This window comes from Ovis aries, chromosome 22 (assembly GCF_016772045.2).
Source record: "Ovis aries strain OAR_USU_Benz2616 breed Rambouillet chromosome 22, ARS-UI_Ramb_v3.0, whole genome shotgun sequence".
NCBI lineage: Eukaryota > Metazoa > Chordata > Mammalia > Artiodactyla > Bovidae > Ovis > Ovis aries.
In genome coordinates, this window is record NC_056075.1 from 51,133,970 (window position 1) to 51,154,535 (window position 20,566).

Here is a 20,566-nt window from a genome sequence, read left to right on the forward strand (position 1 = left end):
CCAGTTTAAAAAGAAAGACTGTGTCAGACAGGCCGGAACTGGATTGGTTAAGCTGTAGAGGAATTTATGCCCAGGGGGTTGTCGAAATCAGTAGAGCAATCAGCTGGCAATTCAGTTCAGTTCAGTCGCTCAGTTGTGTCCAACTCTTCGCGACCCCGTGGACTGCAGCTCGCCATTCTTCCCTGTTCATCACCAGCTCCCGGAGCTTGCTCAAACTCACGTGCATGGTGTTGGTGATACAATCCAATGACCTCGTGCTGTTGTCCCCTTTCATCCTGCCTTCTATCTTTCCCAGCATCAGGGTCTTTTTCTATGACTTAGCTCTTCACATCGGGTGGCCAAAGTACTGGAGTTTCAGCTTCAGCATCAGTCCTTCCAATGAATGTTCAGGACTGATTTCGTTTACCATTGACTGGTTTGATCTCCTTGCAGGCCAAGGGACTCAAGTCTTCTCCAACACCACAGTTCAAAAGCATCAATTCTTCGGCACTCAGCCTTCCTTATGGTCCAACTCACATCCATACATGACGACTGAAAAACCATAGCTTTGACTAGACGGACCTTTGTCGGCAAAGTGATGTCTCTGCTTTTTAATATGCTGTCTAGGTTTTCATACCTTTTCTTCCAAGGAGCAAGTATCTTTTAATTTCATGGCTGCAATCACCATCTGCAGTGATTCTGGAGCCCAGAAAATAAAGTCTCTCACTGTTTCCACTGTTTCCCCATCTATTTGCCATGAAGTGATGGGACCAGATGCCATGATCTTCGTTTTCTGAATGTTGAGCTTTAAGCCAACTTTTTCACTCTCTTTCACCTTCATCAAGAGGCTTTTTAGCTCCTCTTCACTTTCTGCCATAAGGGTGGTGTCATCTGCTTATCTGAGGTTATTGATATTTCTCCCGGTGACCTTGATTCCAGCTTGTGCTTCATCCAGCCCGGCATTTCGCATAATGTACTCTGCATAGAAGTTAAATAAGCAGAGTGACAATATACATCCTTGATGTACTCTTCTCCCAGTTTGGAACCAGTCTGTTGTTCATGTCTGGTTCTAACTGTTGCTTCTTGACCTGCATACAGATTTCTCAGGATGCAGGTCAGGTGGTCTGGTATTCCCATCTCTTGAAGAATTTTCCACAGTTTGTTGTGATCCACACAGTCAAAAGCTTTGGCATAGTCAATAAAGCAGAAGTAGATGTTTTCTCAACAACAGAATGGGAAAGACTAGAGATCTCTTCAAGATAATTAGAGATACCAAGGGAACATTTCATGCAAACATGGGCACAATAAAGGACAGAAATGGTCTGAACCTAACTGAAGCAGATGATATTAAGAAGAGGTGGCAAGAATACACAGAACTATACAAAAAATATCTTCATGACCCAGATAATCATGATGGTGTGATTACTCACCTAGAGCCAGACATCCTGGAGTGTGAGGTCAAGTGAACCTTAGGAAGCCTCACTACGAACAAAGCTAGTGGAGGTGATGGAATTCACAGCTGAGCTGTTTCAAACCCTAAAAGACGATGCTGTGAAAGTGCTGCACTCAGTATGCCAACAAATTTGGAAAACTCAGCAGTGGCCACAGGACTGGAGAAAGTCCGTGTTCATTCCAATCCCAAAGAAAGGCAATGCCAAAGAATGTTCAAACTACCGCACAATTGCACTCATCTCACAGGCTAGTAAAGTAATGCTTAAAGTTCTCCAAGCCAGGCTTCAGCAGTATGTGAGCCATGAACTTCCAGATGTTCAAGTTGGTTTTAGAAAAGGCAGAGGAACCAGAGATCAAATCGCCAGCAACCATTGGATCATGGAAAAAGCAAGAGGGTTCCAGAAAAACATCTATGTCAGCAATTAGTGGAGTTTAACAGTGGGGTGTGGCCCCAGGGCCGTGCCTCCCTCAGCGCAGCACTCACCACTGGGGGGGCTGGGGGCGGCAGGGTGTGTGTGCAGCAGACAGTCGTCACTGAAATAATCCAACCAGTCACCAGAAAAACAATAAGGCCCAGGTGAATAACCTCAGATACGCATATGACACCACCCTTATGGCAGAAAGTGAAGAGGAACTAAAAAGCCTCTTGACGAAAGTGAAAGGGGAGAGTGAAAAAGTTGGCTTAAAGCTCAACATTCAGGAAACTAAGATCATGGCATCTGGTCCCATCACTTCATGGCAAATACACGGGGAAACAGTGGAAACAGTGACAGATTTTATTTTCCTGGGCTCCAAAATCACTGTTGACAGGCACTGCAGCCATGAAATTAAAAGATGCCTTATCTTTGGAGGAAAAGCTATGACAAACCTAGACAGCATATTAAAAAGCAGAGACATCACTTTACTGACGAAGATCTGTATAGTCAAAGCTATAGTTTCCCAGGAGTCATGGATGCATGTGAGAGTTGGACGATAAATGAGGCTGAGCGCCAAAGAACTGATCCGCTCAAACTGCAGTGCTGGAGAAGACTCCTGAGAGGCCCTTGGACAGCAAGGAGTTCAAACTAGTCAATCCGAAAGGAAATCAACCCTGAATATTCACTGGAAGGACTGATACTGAAGCTGAAACTCCCAACTCTTTGGCCACCTGATGGGAAGAGCCAACTCATTAGAAAAGACCCTGATGCTGGGAAAGATTAAGGATAAGAGGAAAAGGAAACACAGAGGATGAGATGGTTGGATGGCATCAGCAACTTAATGGACATGAGTTTGAGGAATCTCCGGGAGACGGTGAAGGACAGGGAAGCTTGTGCGCTGCAGCTCATGGGGTCGCAAAGATTTGGACGCAACTTAGTGACTGAGGAACAAATACCATGAAAGCTATAGAACACTGTTCAGATAAATAAGTGCTAAAAAATTAGAAACACATCTCATGCATGGTTAACTTAACATTGTTAAAATGGCAATACTCCCTGAAATATTCCCTAATTTATAGATTCAATGCACTCTATCAGAAACCGAGTGGACGTCTTTGCAGAAATTGACAATCTGATTCCACAATTCATATGGGACTGCAGGGACCCCAGAATAGGTCATTCTTGTTCTTGAAAGAAGAGCATAATAGGAAGGTTTCAAAACTTACTACAACAACAACAACTTACTGCAAAGCAACAGTAATCCAGACACTGGCACTGGCAGAGGGTAAATATACAGGTCGATGGAATAGAACTGAAGGCCCAGAAATAAACCCACACACCTACCGTCAAGCGATATTTGAGGGCATGCAAAGACGATGGAGACAAGGGTAGTCTTTTCAACAAACGGTGCTGGGACAGTTGGATAACCACATGCAAAAGCATCAAGGTGGATACTTACCTTACAGAACATTAAAGAATGGATCAAATGTGTAAATGCAAGAAATATAGCTATAAAACACCTAGGTAAAAACCAGAGTGAATCTTCATGATTGTGGATTTGGCAAAAGATTCTTAAGTGTGACACCACAAGCAGAAGCGAGGCCTTCCCTGGCAACCCAGTGGCTAAAGACTCCTTGCCCCCGGTACAGGGCGCCCTGGGCCAGTCCTGCAGCTCAGAGTTTGCAGCCACGGCTAGAAATCCCACAGGCTGCGACTGGAAACCCTGCAACTAAAACCCAGCCCAGCCAAATCAATTTTTTTTTAAGTGCAAGCAACAAAATTAAAAATAGCTACAATGGATTTAATCAAATTAAAATATTTTGTACTTCAAAGGACACTGTCAAGAAAGTGGAAAGACAACCCACATAATGGAAGAAAATCTTTGCAAAGTCTGTATCTGCTGAGGATTTAATATCCTGAGCACATAGCGAATGCTTACAAATGCTCAACACAAAAGAAAACCCAGCTGGAAACTAGGCAAAGGGCTTAAGCTGATGTTTTTCTAAAGAAGATACGCAAAGGGCAAATGAGCACACGAGAAGATGGCGTCACTGTAGACACAGATTAAAGCCTGAGGCTTCACATTCACTCGGCTGGCTGCAATCAATATCTCAGGTAGAAACAAGTGTGGGACATGACAGGGAGAAACTGGACTTTCCGCTGTAATTTACCATGTTAACAAATTCAAGGGGGAAGCAACTGATCACTCAAATATATGCCGAAAAAGCACTTAACAGAGCACAACCTGCACTGATATTAACGCGTCCTGTTAACTAGTTGGAAACATAGGGCACGAAAAGCCACACGTCATGCTTACAGCGAAATGTTAAAAGCATTTGCTCTGAAAAGCAAGAGTAAGACAACAATGCCCCTTCTGGAAACTTCTGTCCACACTCACACTGCAGGCTCTAGCTAGCCCGTAAGGCAGGAGAAAAGTGAGCAATGTGTACCGCTGCGTTTCGTTTCAGCTCTGTTTAACGGAATTTAATCCTGCCTCCTTCAGGTCCTGGGCGCTGCCCCTGGGCCTCTGGGTGCAACATTCACCACCCCGCGTCATGGGCACAGGGGCTCACTGAGGGCGGGCGTGAGTACACAGTTCCTCATTCTACAAATTTTCAAAGTCAACCTGGAAAAGCAGTGACATCATTCCTTGAACGTTTAAAGGAATAATGCAACTGTTTGGTGTGGTTTTTAAAAACACATGCTTCATACACGCTGAGACATTTCCTGTCCACATTTTACTGCCTCTGAAATTTTGCATCTTATCGCAGGCCATGCTGGTTAATTTGCTGTGGGGTTATTTTTCCTAATGGTCCAACTGATGAAAACTCACCACAACATATAGAATATCAGAAACAGCAAAACTGCGTGTATTTAGTTAATGAGAAAACACTTGTTTAAAAGTCAGATGAAAGTTCCAGAGCTCTGGGCCATCTGGGGAGCATTACACCCTGTCACGCCAGGGACACACGTGCGGTGCGGTCACTCAGAACCACTTCTGAGGGCATGCGCAGCACTGGCCAGGAGGCCAGCAGAGAACCTGCCTTTGCCCACTGCTGGCTGCATCCGGAAGCGTGTGGCCTCGGGTGATGCAGAAATGGCGTCTTTCTTTACAAGGTGATTATTTTGGCCTTCCAGCCTATCGGGATGAAGTATCACCTAGGTACTACTTTCCTGTAATGAAATGTTTCACACTCACAGAAGCAAATGTAAAATCGCCTGCATGTCCTGGCAAGGACAGTAGAGCCCACAGCCCCCCAGCCCCGCTCAGGAAGTGCCCAGTATCAGAGGAGTCCCTCGAGGAGGCCTCTGCCCTCCCGGCAATTGCTGTCTGTGATCATTCGAGACACACGGTCAGATGGTGCAGTCCCTCCCCCAGAAGTCCTGAAGCAAGACTGAGCCAGCCCCACCCTCTGAGGGGTCCACAGGCACAGTGCCTGCGACCTGGGTCCATGCCTGGAGTGGGCTGGGGGCGTCCCCCCAGACACAGAGTAGGCCAGGCTCGTGCAGGGGCCAGCAGGGGCCCTGGAGCTGACTGGGTGCCAGGAGGGGCCTGAGGCCCAGCCTGACCCCACCCAGGCAGCAGAGGGGACACTGACGTGGGAGCCTGTGACTCGGGCTTGGCGAGCGGGTCACGATCTGGGGTCCTCCACGGTCCCACCTTCCGCGCTCCACACTTCCAGGGTCACCCAGAGTCCACGCCTTCGCACAACTCTGCCACCCTCTGTCTCTGGGTCAGGGGGCCTCTGTACCTCCAGAGGCGCAGTCTGCCCTGAACTGCTGTCCTGCCCCTCTGTCCGGGGGCACCCCACGGGAGGGCGCCGGTAGGCAGTGAGGGGGCAGGGCGCTGGAGCTCGGGGCCTTCCACGCAAGGTCATGACGAGTGAATCCTCCCACACTGGCTCCAATGGGCTCCTGGCCGCTCGAGGGCTTGGAGACACAGTGGCCGAGGAGATGGTCACAGTCCCTGGGCCCCGAGACCTGGCCCAGAGCATTCAGGGGCCCAAGGAGAAGTCCATGGGCAAACTGCCCTCTCCCGTCCTAGGCAGGACCCTATTCTAGAACCAAGGAACAGTCTTGGTAAATCTGCTTCAGCCTTGCCCAGCAAGAGCACCCAGCTGGTGGGCTCTGGGCCCCACACAGCCTGTCACCCTCCGTTAGTCTGGGTGCCAAGCCCTGAGTCAGACAAAAGACGCCGACCACCTCTGTGGGGACCTGAGCTGTGAGGCTCCCTAGGGGGGTCTTGGTGAGACCCGGATATGGAGACGGAGCAAACCAGCGCGGCCGGCCGGGTGCTCTGTGGGGTGCTCTGTGGTGCGGAGAAAAGGATGAAGTGTGACCAGCTTTAGAGAGCAGCAGGTGCGCTCCTGTGGTGGTGGTGGGGGGGGGGGGCCTGAGCAGACAGAATGCGCTCCGTGACCGCCCTCAGGCCCCCTGGCCCCTCCGCCAAGCTCACTTGGTGCAGGGACCCTGCCTGCCTTCCCCACCACATTTCCAGACCACCCCTGAAAGTCGCGACTGGAGTGGGTTGAGTTTAAACAGCCCGGGTTCAGGACTCGCTGGTCCACATCAGAGGAGAAACGGGAGCCAGCTCACCTCCTCCTCCCACCACCAGGCCGTCACCTCCAGCAGCAGGGCTTCTCTCTCAAGTCCTGACTTTGCATTTCCCAGGAGACCGAGGGAGAATGACTGCCAAGCACAGGAGTTAATGCCTCGCCACCCTTGCTCCCACTGCCTGGCTAATAGAGCTCCACCTCCTCCCTCTTCTCCAGGCGGCAGGACCCCAACTCTGCGGTCCCCAGGGGGTAAGGGCCGGGAATTCCTTCCCCTGTGGGCCCCCAGCGGCCCCATGCCCCCGCAGCCCAGGCGGTGCGCAGCCCGCGTCCCCTCTCCAGCTCCGAGGGTCAGCTCGTCTTCTCACCCGGCGCCTGAGCTCCCGATTCCTAAACTAACCCAGCACGTTGTCCAGAGGCAGTGGGAGGCTAAGGATCAGGTCTCCGGCCGCCAGCCGTCCGTGCGGTCGTTGCGAGGTTCTTGCCCGCAGGCCCCGCCGGTCCTGCTGAGGGTGCGCCTGGCCCCGCCCACGCCGGCCCCCTCCGGCTCCGTCCTCGCGGGGGCCAAGCGGCCCCGCCAGGCCCGCTCCGCCGAGGCCGAGGCTCCGAGGCCGGCGGCCGAAGCGTGGGCGCCTGCGCATCGCACACGTTCCCGCAGACAGCACCTGGCCTCTGGTGGAGCAGAGGAAATAAATGAGCGTGGGGAAAATGCCCTAAAATACGCGTGGACGTTTCCAAGCGGCCACGACGCTGAGAAAGTTCGTTACTGAAAGCAACAAGTCAGTTTCTCTTCAGCAACCCCGGCGCCAAACTACCGTTGTCTCGTCTTTGCGCGGAATCGGCTTCCGGCGGCCGAAGCCAGAAAGAACCTGCTAGGTTCCCAGGCCCGCGGCTGCGGGAGGCGGGGCCGCAAAGTGCTTCGCTGGCTGCCTTGCACACGAGGAGAAGCCCCGTTTCGGTCCATTTCGACGCTATAACACTATGTTCACTGCTTTTCAGGAAAATTTGTACAAACATGACTTTTTAAAAAGCTTTAAAATATCCGTAAGATACCGAGAGATAGGTCTGTACATCTATTCCAACACTATTAACAACAAACCACAAAACCCTTAAAAAGACGAAGACCCCAGACGCCCGCTGCGCACCAGCGGGGTCCCCGCTCCTTCCCGGGGACCGGGGTCCGCCAGCCGCGCGCCGCCCCGCCCTTCCTGCCCGGCGGACCCGCCGCCCCAGGGTCTCGCGGCTCTAGGGCAGGTAATACAGGCCGCAGGCGGCCGCGGGCGCGGCGAGGAGTCCGTGAAGGGGCGCGCCCAGCGGGAAGGGCGGGGAGGACCGGGGCAGCAGCGGCCTGGCCGTCAACTTCAGCTTCTCCAGCTCGGCCTCCAGCAGTCGTTTGGCTTTGGCCCGGCGGTTCTGAAACCAGATCTTGACCTGCGTCTCGGAGAGACTCAGGCTGCTGGAGAACGCGGCGCGCTCGGCGACGGACAGGTGCTGCTGCTGACCGAACCTGCGCTCCAGCGCCAGCAGCTGCTCGGCGGCGAAGGGCGTCCGCGGCTTGCGGTCGCTCTTCTGTTTCCGAGCGCGCGGGGTGGAGGCCTGGGGGCGCCTGGGGCGAAGGAGCACAAAGCGGGCGCGCGGACGCACGCCGGGATCGCCGCCACGGCCGATCCGGGATGTGAGTCCCGGCTCTATGACCGCGGGCCTCAGGTGAGACGGGACCCCCGAAGCTTGCGGGGTAATAGAAGCAAGGTACGGGAGGGGGAGGGGGCGGCGCGCGGAGAGGGACAAAGCGGACTGGGGCTCTGCTTCCCAGGGAGGAGGGGAACTCTGCCCGCTTGGAAAAGCGAGAAACTTGGGCACGAAGCCGCAGCAAGACCTGAGCGGTGAGCGAGGAGGGGAAGCAGAGGCGCGCCTTGGCGGGGACTGTAGCGTGCGCGGCCAGAGCGGCTCCGAGACGAGAGGGCCCCGCCCCCGGGTAGAGCAGGGTAGGCCTGTTTGGAGGGGGCAGGTGGGGCAGGGCTCGCGCGCCGGAGGGCTTGGGCAGGCTGTCGTGGGCTGGTTTCTTTCTTCGCACTCAGGCCGGCGCGTTAGTAGATGGCTATTTCCGAAGTTACGAACGACAGCGCCTTTCGCGCCCTGGTCCTCCGAGCCTGGGCCAAGCGGGCTCCTCTCGCAGCCCGGGACCGCGCGACAGGGCACTTACGTGGGACGCTCGAGGGGGCGGCCGGCGGAAACCAGGCCCGGGATTCCGCGGCGCCCCGCGGCCTCTCCTCCTGGGGTTGCACGGGCTCCGAGCCCAGCCAGCGCTCGGCTTCCAGCAACGACTCGACGCCGAAAGGCAGCGGGCCGAGTCTCTCACGGTCCCCGTCCCACGTCCTGAGCCCAGCGGGGTTCATGCCGAGCAAAGCCGGGGCCAGGCGCTGACGGGCGGGCGCTGGGCTAGCGGAGCCCGGCGGGCGCAGCGTGGAGGAAGCGCGCCGCGAGAGTGCCGGCGACTCGGCGGCCCCCCCTCCCTCGGTGCCCTTTTTATAAAAAGCGGCGCCCCTTTCGTACCCAGCTGTCCAATCGCCACAGTGACTGCCGCGTGGGTACAGACGCCCATTGGTTTCGCTGATCCGGGAGGAGGGGGCGGGCAACGAGGGGCGGGGCCGCCGGCCGACCCCGGACTGGGACCCGTGCACCCCAGCCCCGGCCTGCCTGGCGCACCCCGTCGGTTTCCTAGAGCCCGTTGTGGCCGGGCTGGGATATGGCTGGGGCACCGGAGAGCATGAGGCGCTGGCCCCAGCCTCCTCGCGTGGAGGAGCCCGCAGTGGGCGCGACGGGGTTGAGCCTCGGTCCGGGCGCCTCCCGCAGGGTCCTCGCCCGCCGGCGGCTCGTCCCGCTGCGCCACAGCCCGGAGCCGGAGCCATCGGCGCATGCCTGCCGTGGTCCAGGCGCTGTCTCCAAACCCTGGGGGGTCACCTTGACCGACCTTGCACCCGGACTGGAAACTCTGCTTCCGTCGCCTGGAAGTCGGGCCACGGCGCCCTGAGCCTGGGTGGCTCTCCAGGCGCCCGTAGCTGGCGGGCGCTCTCCCTGGCGTCCAACAGCTTGGCCCCTGGAGCGGCCGGCGGGGCGCGGCGAAGGTCCCAAGGCAGGGCCCGGGGCCACGGGGGAAGTCGAGGCGCCCACGTCTCACGCGCCTCCGACACGGGGCCTGGGACACAAGCAGGGCTCCTTGGGCCGCCGGTCGCGAGGTCGGTCACTGGGTGTCAGCCTCTCCTGCTCCGCACTTGCTGGGCCGAACCCTCGGGAAACCCGGGCCCTGGGACCTGGGAAAAGCCCTGCGACTCCAGTTCCGACAGACCCCGGCCGGACCGCGGAGGTGCTTCCGAGACTCCGCGACCAGGTGGGGAGGGATCCCGGACCTGGTTCGAAGAAGGAGCGAAGGTCCGACAGAGACTAGCACGTATTGGGACTCTTTCTCCGAAACTGAACGGATCTTTGGTTTGGAGACCTCCCTGAGTGCTGCAGACGAGGCACCCCTCTGCAGTCTCTCCGCCAAGGGAAGAAACCCCTCACGCATTGTAGAATAGATCACGAGATTGGTTTGCCAGGAACGATTTCGTGTCAGAGTAATATCCCTGACTGCAGAAGCAGCAAACTAAATCGACTACATGCTTATTTCTGAAAAAGCAAAGTTGTTTAATGAAAACTAGTTTTGGATGATGCTTTGTCCATTTAAGCTAGAGAAATTCACTCAGGAAGTTTCTCACCATGCAAATTTAGAAGCAAGACTGAAAGCGGCCCTCAGAGCCCTCCGGCCAGGCCTGTGTCTGAGGCTAGACCAGCTCTTTCTGCATTCTGAGATAAATTCCCCTTTACTAATGTAATAAAGATGTTCTGAGTTGATTGAAGATAATTGCATCATTAAAGCACTTTCTTTGAAGTTCTCTCTCCTGATAGTTTATCTTTAGCAGGCCACTCACTGGAGCCTTTGAAAAAGAATTTTAATGGGGATAACAGCCAGCTGCCTCGGCCTGCCCCATGTCCACTCAGGATGGCCCAGAGGTGGCGTCTGGGTAGATGACACGGGGCCTGGGCTGTGCCTGGCTGGTCTGGGGTGGGATGGGGCTGTGGGGCCAGGTACCGGTGCCAACCTTTGGGAGGTCTCCCTGGGGGCATCTGGACTGGTGTGTCTCCCTCCCAGCAGGGTGAGCCAGTGCTGACCAGGCTCCTGCCCAGCCCAGCTCCAGAGGTGGGTGGAGGATGGAGGAGAGCCCCTGGGTGTGGATGTCAAAGCCCAGACCGCAGCACCAAGCACGAACAGGCTCCGGCACGGCGGCCTCTCCAGCCCCACAGGGCCCTGGGACGGGAGATGGCCGGGGTGGTGGGCGTGAGAAGGACGGGATCCCATTTCTGTCAACGTGCGGGCTTTGGGCACGGAAGCCTGGACACAGCTGCAGGAGCCTGGGCACCGTCTCTGGCCACCAGAAGAGGTGAAGATGCCTGCAGGCACCTGGCTTCCCAGTGGCTCAGGAGCAGGCCAGCTAGGCCTGTTGTGTGGACAGGGGTCCAGGCGCAGCCCCAGCAGTGGCCCCTCTTGAGGCTGGTAGGTGCTGAAGCCAGTGCCAACTCCCCACCCCATCTCAGGTGAGCCCCTGAAATGGTAGCAAACCTCAAAGACCAGCCTGCTCAGCCTGCGCTGGAGCAGACACTGACCCCAGTTTGAGTGGCATTGTTCCCGCAGTTCGCGCTGAGCCCGGAGGGGCCAGGAGGTCAGCAAAGGCTGGACACCTGTTCTTCCTGTGTCCTGGTGCCTCCTTTTGGTGCTAACTTCAAGGGGATGAGCACATCCTGATCTTCCAGAAACGAGGGATGAGTCCCGGCACGGGGATCGGATGCCGAGAGGCCTCCTGTCGGCGCAGTCAGCGTGGGGAGGTGAGTTCTGAGAACGGACTTTGTTTTGTAGGACTCATCCAGTAGGGTTTGGAACTGTGCGGGACTCAAACAGGAATAGAAAAGCTCCTCCCGTCTTGAAACCTGGTGGAGGGGAGGGTCTGCTGAAGTGAGAGAAAGCCAAGTCACGCTCACGGTGGCGGTGCTGAGGGAGGGAAGCTGGCACCATGTGACTGAGGACACTGACGGTCCCCTTTTGGACGTGGATAGAGGCAGCCAGCGTGGTCTCCATGGTGGTTTACAGGTGGGGCACCTTTGCTGGCCTATGGCCTGGAGACAGCTGACTCCTGGTCTTGCTCCAGGGCAGCCCCGCGCCTCCTTGGGGCCCTTCTAAAGGCCGCGCCTTCCAGACAGTGCAGTCTGCAGGGAGCACCGTGCAGCCCCACCACCTCATGCCTTACCCTCCGTCATCTCTCTCAGCCGAGGCCCCGGACAGCCTCCCTTTCCTGCCGAAAGGCTAGGACCATTCTCCTTCTCAAAGGTATCTGTGTTGGAGCCTTTGACTTTTTCCTTCTTGACTTATTAGAAAATTTCTCCAAATATAAGTGGTGGTTTAAATGACTCTGGCCAGAAGACGGCACGAGCTCCAGCAGCTGGTGGGTGTGATGAGGGAGAGGCCGCTGGACAGGAGGCCCATCTCCCCAGGTGGATGCTTGGGCGTCTCTCAGGAGAGGACCTGCTCCAGGTCAGATGAGGCCCACGAGATGGGGAAGGCTCAGGCGAGGGTGTGGGCTGAGGAGAGAAGGCCTCGGGACTCATCCTGAGCCCCCCGTCACTTCAAGGTGTCTCCTCACGTCTTTCCTTTTCCCCTGTTCCCATCTAACTTCTCTGCCAATTCACCTTCGTGCTTACTCTTTACATGCAGAGCTTTGAAACTCGGGCACACCTCCTGATGAGAGAAACCAGAGGAGGAGCCCATTTTTATCGAGTGACCCTCTGTCCAGAGCAACAGGTGCAGCTGATTTTGTCTGGTACAGAACGACCTCTCCCCGCCCCGATGTCTGGTGCCTAATCCCCGGGACCCAGCAGTATGTCACGGTATGTGGCAAAGCTGGGATTGAGACTGTTCATCAGCTGCTTTGGGATGGCTAGAGCACCCTGGATCATCCAGGTAGACCCAATCTAATTGTGAGGGTCCTTAAGAGGCCAGAGGGGGCAGCGTGGGACGGACTGAGCCTGTCACAGCTGACTTTGGCTGTGGCCTCTAGAGGACCCAGAGCCTCCAGCAGGACCCACCCAGGCTGCTCACACCTGATTTAGCCCAGGGAGACCCACTTGGACTTCTGGCCCCAGGTCTGTGCAGGGGTGTATCTGCACTGTCTGCAGTCGGGAGATAGTGCAGTAGGGCGCTGGCGTCCCCTACGTGGCACTTCTTATCATCCTCGCTTTCGTGGGAGAGGAAACAGGCTCTGAGGGAGGCGATTTGGCAGGGTCCAGAGAGAAGGGCCCAGCCCCGAGTCACTCTCAAGTCCGTGCCCCTCCCTCTGCACGCTGCTTGGGGTGGGGGCCTGGCACTGTCTCCATGGGTCAGAGGCACCCGAGAGCCGGGCTCCGTGGCACCTGGGGCCTTGCTGAGGCACCAGCTCTCGCAGAGTCCAGGCGCAGGCATCCCCAGCCGCCTCCCTTTATCTGCCTGTTGGGCCCCATCGCCAAGCCCCCAGGTGGGAAGCACTCACGCGCCCTCTGCTGGCAGGGCCGGAAATCAGGCTGTCTGTGCCTGGTGGAGGTGGGGCTCTGTCTCCTGGGCCAGCTGGCTGTGGGCGTCTAACTGCAGAGACCGGGTGAGCTGGAGGTCTCGGCGGACACAGGAGAGCAGTGGGCCAGGGCAGTCCTTGCCTGCAGCAATGGGGGCCCTAGGGTCGGGCTCGCGGGGCAGCCCAGGTGTGAGCCCGCGCACAGAATGGGTGGGAGAGTCCACCAAGCTCCGCAGAGAGGATGCAAGGCAATGGCAGCCCACTCCAGTGTTCGTGCCTGGAGACTCCCAGGGACGGGGAGCCTGGTGGGCTGCCGTTGCCTGGAGACTCCCAGGGACAGAGCAGCCTGATGGGCTGCGGTCCATGGAGTTGCACAGAGTCGGACACGACTGAGCGACTTCTGTTTCACTTTTCACTTTCATGCATTGGAGAAGGAAATGGCAGCCCACTCCAGTGTTCTTGCCTGGAGAATCCTAGGGACAGGGGAGCCTGTTGGGCTGCCGTCTATGGGGTCGCACAGAGTCGGACATGGCTGATGCGACTTAGCAGCAGCAGCAGCAGCAGCAAATATATATATATATATATTATTTTTGAGAGTGAACAGCTTTGGAGATGCTTGAGAAAAGGTGGGGCATGGCAGGAAAACACCACCATTCAGGAGAAGACGGGGTTGATTGTAGGATGGTTCTGGAAATAGGAGCCAAGCCGCCACTCCAGGCTTGATGCCCCTCGGCCCCAAGGCCCTGGGGGGACAGTGACTAGACCCAGGGCCTCTGGCCGGTGCTCCAGGGGCATCTGGACAGGGCAGGACCGTGACCCAGGGGTGAACTAAGAAGGCCGCAAGAGGCCCCTGACACCAGCCCTTTGGGCAGCAGAGGCTTGTCAGTGCCCCCATCTCTAGCAACCAGCTGTCAGATTCATATTCTTTATTGTCTCCTGCTTTCTATTTCTGGACTTCCCTGGTGGCTGAGACGGTGAAGCATCTCGCTTACCATGCGGGAGACCCGGGTTCGATCCCTGGGTCAGGAAGATCCTCTGGAAAAGGCAATGGCAACCCACTCCAGTACTGTTGCCCGGAGAACCCCATGGACGGAGGAGCCTGGTGGGCTGCAGTCCGTGGGGTCGTGAAGGCTTTCTATTTCATTGATCTTTTTGTCTCCTTCACTTAGTTTATGTTTAGTTTGCTCTACTTTGTCAAGTTTCTTAGCGTGGAAACTGTCATGGATTCTCAAGCCTGTCTTCTTTGCTGGTATAGCCGTCAGCGCTGCGAATTTCCCTGTAAGCACTGCTTTCATTCTTAGTTCAAAATGCTAATTCTCTTTTGATTTCCTCTTGGACCCAAGGTCACTCAGAAGTGTGTTACTGAGTTTCCAAGTATTTGAGCTTTTTTCAGGGATGTTTCTGGGTCTGTTTTCATTCTACACCCATTTGGTAGACCACACTTTGACATTTGTCCTTGGCCTTGACTGGGGAAGAGGGAAGGGGAAGCTGGGATGGAGAGAGATGTTGGGAGCAGAGGCCAGAGCCACAGAGCTCAGAGAAGGGGCCCTCGGACCCGTGAGGCCTGAGGGGCCACGGGACTCAAGGACAGGGACCCCAGGACTCTGAGCGAGTGACTCCACCTCTCCTGGGAGTTAGCGGCCCACCCAGAGCCTCGGGGGAGAGCCTTCTGTCAGGACCCTGTGGCTGAGGAGGGACTGGGGGAAGTCATGCCCCCAGAACAGAGGAGACCCCGTGTGGCCTGAGTGCGGGGGAGAGCGGCAGCTGGGAGCAGTGGGCGGTTCCGGGGCCGGGCATGGCGGGGTCACACGCTCACCGCCTGGAAGTGCCTGCAGCCTGGCTCATCTCCGTGCTGCTTGCCAGCCTTCTGTGAGGACTCTGGGAATCCACAGGAGCGTCCCCGTGGCACCTGGGCTGAGGGATGGCGATACCTGGAACCTGGGGGTCCAGCCAGGAGCCCCAATGCAGCCCCTGGCTCCGGGGAGAGGGGGGAGGCAGGAGGGAGCCCCCGGCACAGGGCCTCACCACTCTTCTCAGCGCTCCAGGAAGGACTGGTCGGGCCCCCGCCCCACACCGCCCTGGCCTGGGAGGCAGGTGGACCTGGTCCAGAGAGGGGACAGGGCCCTGGTGGCACGGGGGAGCCACCCTGGCCCACCTTACGCGGCCTTTTGCCCCGTCCCACGGGCTGCTGCACCGTGGATACGCGCCACAGGCTGCCGCGCCGTGGGTACGCGGTCTTTTGCCCCGTCCCACAGGCTGCCGCACCGTGGAGAGGGCCTCTCGCCAGCCGTGGGCACTGCGGACCGAAGTGCTGGTGAGGGGTACGGGCTTGTAGCATGGGTGGGGAAGGCCGCCGCCCCAGACCCCATCCTGGGAGAGATGGAGGGGTCCTCCTGGGTCTGGCTCCTCCCCAGGGAAGTTGGAGAGAGTCCTATTCAGCTGGGCCATGTACTTTCCTCCCAAAGGCCTTCTCCCCGCCCAGCCCAACTGCCCAGCACACGGCCCCCTCTGAATGCCCAGCCAGGCCCTTCAATCCTGGCCTGGCCCCTCCAGCCAGGCAGGGTCCTTCCCAGGGCCGGAGGAGTGTTCAACGGGCCTGACTACCAGGTGGGGCACTTTGGGGACAATAGGCGGCCTGGCTCTAGTCTCCAGGTGAGAGGGAGCTGTGGAACCCTCTAGCTCTGCTCTGCGCAGGGGACACACTCCGTGCCAGGCAACCACTGGTTAGTCACCTGCAAAATACGGTCGCGCCCCCTGGCTGTGAAAACCGCTTCAGGGACTGCGGGATCAACCCAGAACTGATTTCCTTTGGGGTGGCCCAGTGTCCAGCCACCCTGCAGCAGAGAGACGGGTCCCCCCAGCACAGTCATGGGGATGAACCGTGTTCTAGAACACGCAAGGGGAGTTCTCCTTTTCCCCTGGTAATGAGCAATATCAGACTGTCCTCACAGACAGCAAGAAGCCTGGGGGTGATGCCTGGGAGCCCCTGCTCCAAGCGCCCACTACCCACCTGCCCACGGAGCCCTTTGCACTTGGGGCAGGTGGAAGGTTCTAGATGCTAAGGCCTGCAGGCATGACTTGGAGACAGTGCCCACGTCTCAGACCCGAGCTCCGCCCCCTGCATGACGCAGTGCTGTACCACCTGTGTGACGCTGCCCTCCTGGGCTCAGAGCTCACCCGCGGCAGAGGACCAGGGGCGTGTGCCCAGTGCCAGTTACAGGCAGGTCTTGAGGGGAAGGAGGGGTGAGGGAGGGTGAGGGGGACGAGGACTTGCGTGCCTGGCTCCAGTCTTGGCTCTGCTGAAGGGCTGTGCCCCCTGACCTGGCACCCTAACATCTCTGGGCCCCAGATCCCTGCTTGGTCTCCCCCAGATAAGCCAGAGCAAACACAGAAAGAATTCCCTTGTTCATGGTCATCAGAGCCTCTGCCCACTGCCCTTGCACCCCCTCCAGTCGGCCAGGCACAGAGGCCCTGGGGAAGAGCAGGTCACCAGCCACGCAGGGCAGTGGGTGGCCTTAGGGGGAAACAGAGGCTACTGGGTCCAGCTGCTCACCGGAGGGAAGGGGGTCCGTCTTGTCCCAGGCCCTCAGGGCTGACGGTGCCCGCACAGTTGTCCGGGGCCTTGAGAGGGGAAGGCACCTCTGACTGGTCTCAGGGTCAGCTCTGTAGACAGGGACCCTCTTTCCAGTGAAGTGGGGTTCTGCCAAAGTGCCGTCAGCCTTCCCCAACCCCCATGCAGCAGGACCACTCCCAACAGGGCAGGCAGGCGTCTGAGTCTCTGCGGGAGGCTTCTGGAGTTTGTAATCCTGCCTAATCCTGCTTCAGATCCCCATGGGCAGGAGGAAAGCCACACGCAGCGGACTCAAGCCAGCCAGCAGATCCTGGTCCCGGGGACAGGCCAGGGGTGGCCCTCTGCGGCCCCGAGCCCCCTGCTCAGGGCCCTGGAGGTCCAGGCCCAGGACCTGTGCTCAGGTATGAAGCGGAAAGATGAAGACGCCCGCCTCACCTGCCTCTCTGGGGCCTCTCCTGAACTTGTGCAAGATCACACACAGGCCACGTCAGCCAGCCCGGCCTGAGCCCAGAACCAAAGTGAGCCAGAGCTGGGGCCCCCCCAGAACCTCGGGAGCTGCAGGGGACTTTCAAGGGCGCTCTGGGACTTCTCTTCACATTGAACAGACCCTGCCTCAGGAAGCATTACATGTCTTGGGACGTCCTCTCTGAGCTGATGGCCTTGCTCCTGAATGTGACCAAGCTGGAGGCCAAGGTGCAGTGAAGGCCAAAAGGACCGTCCCCGGGCACTGCGTCCTCCCCGGCCCGGGCCCCGTCCCCGTGCACTGCGTCCTCCCCGCCCGGGCCCCGTCCCCGTGCACTGTGTCCTCCCCGCCCGGGCCCCGTCGAGAGGAAGGAGGGTCTTGGCCACCCTGTGCACCCTCCACAGCGGCTGCTGGGCAGTGCCTGGGGCTCTCCAGGGACACGAAGTGAATGAGGAGCAGCAAGGGGCCCAGGGGTCACACGGGGCATTCCCAACGCATCCTCCGACAGCCGTGATGGCGCCTGACACGGGAGAGGGACGCTTAGGCGGCCTGGTCAAGGAAACCCAGCGTGAAATCTGAGCAGAGACTCCAAGGCCAGGAGCGCTGTGGGGACAGAGGCGGGAGGGGGCAAGAGGACCTTGGTCATCACATCCTGGACTGAGGCTGTATTTTGTTCTAAACACGTCAGGGCAGAGATGGGCAGGAAGTATCAGAGGCTCAGACCAGAGGAGGTATGACAGCTCTCTCCCCCTGCCTCACAGGCTCCTCCAGCACGGTGGGTAGGCAGCAACCAGGAGCTCTGCAGAGACCACTGGGCCAATGAGGGCCTGACCGGAGCGAGTCAAAGCAGGCCAGCAATGTGAACTGTGTTTGAGGATGCTGTGTTTGGAAACAATATAGGATAGAGGATAACTAACAACTGAGCATCTAAGTTAACCCTGGTCCGAAAGCCTGTGTATTTAGACCGAGCAGCTGAGCGCACACTCCAGCAGGGGTCTAACCACCAGGTCCTGGAGCAGGGCGCCTGTCAAGCCAGGGCGTGAGCCAGGAGGGAACGAGGGTCGGGCACCCCCAGACTGCCCGAGCAGAGTCCAGGTGGGTCGGGGTGACGGGCTCATCGTGTGGGAAGCTCACGGGCATGGAGGGAGCTCCTCCCCTGGAATGGCACAGGCTCCGGGCAGCCACCCTGGTCCCCGACCCTGACCCATACCTGCGGCCTCATGCGGCTGGAGCCCGGCCATCGCAGGGCCTCTGTGAGGTGGGCCAGCAGAGGACTGGGCCTCGACCGGAACTAGAGGGTTCTTTACTTCCCTGGTGGCCAAGCCTGGGCTGGGGTCCCATTGTGTGTGCCCCTCAGCCCGGCACTGAGTCACTGGACCCTCTCTGGGGCACATGTGAAATCCTGGAGGAGCTCGTCCCTCCCGGAGCTGGTGGCGAGGAGCCCGGCATGCCAGGGTTCCCTGCAGGACTGGAGGTCCCTGTGCTTTGAGGGGTGGGGAGGCATGCGACGGGTCAGGGGCAGCGGCAGGACCTTCAACCGAGGCCCGAAAGGGTCTGAGGCAAAGCTGAGGGATGTCCCAGCTTGAGAGCTCCTAGGGTGCATGCCCTCCCTGCCGTGTGAGCCTCGGTCACTCAAGATGAGCCTGTCGCCCCTGCCAGGTCCGGGCTGGGCAGCCGGTGGCCGCACACGTCCCAGAGAAGGACAGTGCTTCCCAGGCGGTCGCGGGGAGGCGGGCCGGGTCCCAGCACGGCGAGTCCCAGTCCTCTTCCCGAGGCAGCCACGCGCGCTACAACCCCAGGAGGGGCTCCGGGGACCCTGAGGGTCCCCACCCGCCCACACGGGGCAGAGCGGGGCTCAGGCAGGCCGCTGAGGCTCCGCCCCAGACCTGGGCAGCGGGCCACTGCTCCTCCCAGGGGCTCCCCGGTGTCCCCAGTGAGGGCACTCTGCTGAGGAGCATCTTCACAGCCCTGCCTCTCCCTGCGGGGCTCGCTGCCCACCCTTTCATCCCCCCTCGTCCACCAGGTGTGGGGCTGGAGGGAGGCTGGGCTGAGCTGCCGCAGGCGGAGGTCCACGCAAGTCCCGCCTCTCCGGCCGGGCCGGGAGCGTGAGGCGGCGGGGCGGGAAGCCGGGGGCCCTGCGCACCCGGACCTCGATGGCGAGGGCTCCGCCCTGTGGTCCTCGGTTCCCGCAGCGGCTGAAGAAGCCAGGCTCCCCCGGCTCAGAGGTGCTCTGGCCACAAGGGCCCCCTGCTGGACTCTCCGATCCGGCCCGTCTGGGAGCGCAGGGCCGGCCGGCTGGCGGCAGGCTCCCCAGGGGAGGGCCAGAGCCTCGCCCCCGGCCCCCGCAGGAGCCCCCGAGGTCGGGCTGGGACGCGGCGCCTTGTCGTGCACACGGGGGCGTCCTGGTCACCGGGGAGGCGCGCGCTCCTCCAGTCCGCGGGCGGGGCGCACGCCTGCCGGCCCGACGCCACGGCCGGGCGGGGCCCCGTGGGGAGGCCAGGCAGGTCCCGGGGTGGGCGCCGGAGCGGGTCCAACGGCCGCTCTTTCCCGCGCCCTGCGCCCTCCCCGGCCCGGCCTCCCGCGGCCTCGATCCCCGCGCAGCCTTTCAGGCCTCTTCTCCTGGCTCTCCCAGGGCACCACTGTCTCTCCTCACACACCCCGCCTCTCCTCTCCTCACACCCGCCCCTCCCCTCCTCACACCCACCTCTCCTCACACATCCACCACTGCCCTCCTCTCTCACCCGCCTCCTGCCTCCGCACACCCGCCCCTCCCCTCCTCACACCCGCCTCTCCCCTCCTCACACACCCGCCTCTCCTCACACACCCGCCTCTCCCCTCCTCACACCCGCCCCTCCCCTCCTCACACCCGCCTCTCCCCTCCTCACACACCCGCCTCTCCTCCTCACACACCCGCCTCTCCTCACACACCCGCCTCTCCTCACACACCCGCCTCTCCCCTCCTCACACCCGCCCCTCCCCTCCTCACACCCACCACTCCCCTCCTCACACCCACCTCTCCCCTCCTCACACCTGCCTCACACCCGCCTCTCCTCCTCCTCACACACCGCCTCTCCCTCCTCCACCCGCACACCCACCCCTCCTCCTCTCCTCTCCTCTCCTCACGCACACACCTCTCCTCCTCCGCCTCTCACACCCGCCTCTCCCCTCCTCCTCTCGCCGGCCTCCTGCCTCCGCCTCCGCCGTCCTCTCCGCTGGCCTCTGCTCCTCCCGCCTCCTGCTGGGTCTCCCGCCTCCGCCTCCTCCCGCCCCCTCGGCCTCCCGCCTCCGTCTTCACCCGGGGTAGCTGCCCCTTTGAAGCCCCCGCCGGCTTCCTACCGCGCGCGGAGCTGCCCTCAGGCCCCTTGGTTTCAGCTCCTCTTCATCCTTTCCTTTTCAGCTTGACTAAGACCAGCGCAGAAACCGGCGGCAGGGGGCGGGGTCATGGCCGAGGGGGCGGAGCCTACGCTGCGGTGAAGCCCCGCCCCACCCCGCCCGGTCCC

The 20,566-nt window shown here is 59.4% G+C and overlaps 2 protein-coding genes across 2 annotated transcripts; both read right to left on the minus strand.

The window, feature by feature from the left end:
* Positions 1 to 7,418: 7,418 nt before the first annotated feature.
* Positions 7,419 to 20,488, minus strand: LOC132658435 (cuticle collagen 2-like). Its single transcript, XM_060404877.1, has 2 exons — positions 20,403 to 20,488; positions 7,419 to 12,227 (listed from the first exon to the last, which is right to left on the minus strand). The coding sequence occupies exon 2, from the start codon at positions 9,307 to 9,309 to the stop codon at positions 8,488 to 8,490; it is 822 nt and encodes a 273-aa protein (XP_060260860.1). The 5' UTR covers positions 9,310 to 12,227; positions 20,403 to 20,488; the 3' UTR covers positions 7,419 to 8,487.
* Positions 7,646 to 8,043, minus strand: VENTX (VENT homeobox; the record flags this gene model as incomplete). The annotated part of the gene is given in 2 exon segments (XM_042238967.2): positions 7,646 to 7,986; positions 7,989 to 8,043. Coding segments are annotated over 2 exon segments (396 nt in total), but the record flags the coding sequence as incomplete, so codon positions are not given.
* Positions 20,489 to 20,566: the final 78 nt, after the last annotated feature.

Coding starts and splice junctions, on each gene's coding strand:
- LOC132658435 (XM_060404877.1), bottom strand. CDS start 9,309: ATGGCTCCGGCTCCGGGCTGTGGCGCAGCGGGACGAGCCGCCGGCGGG.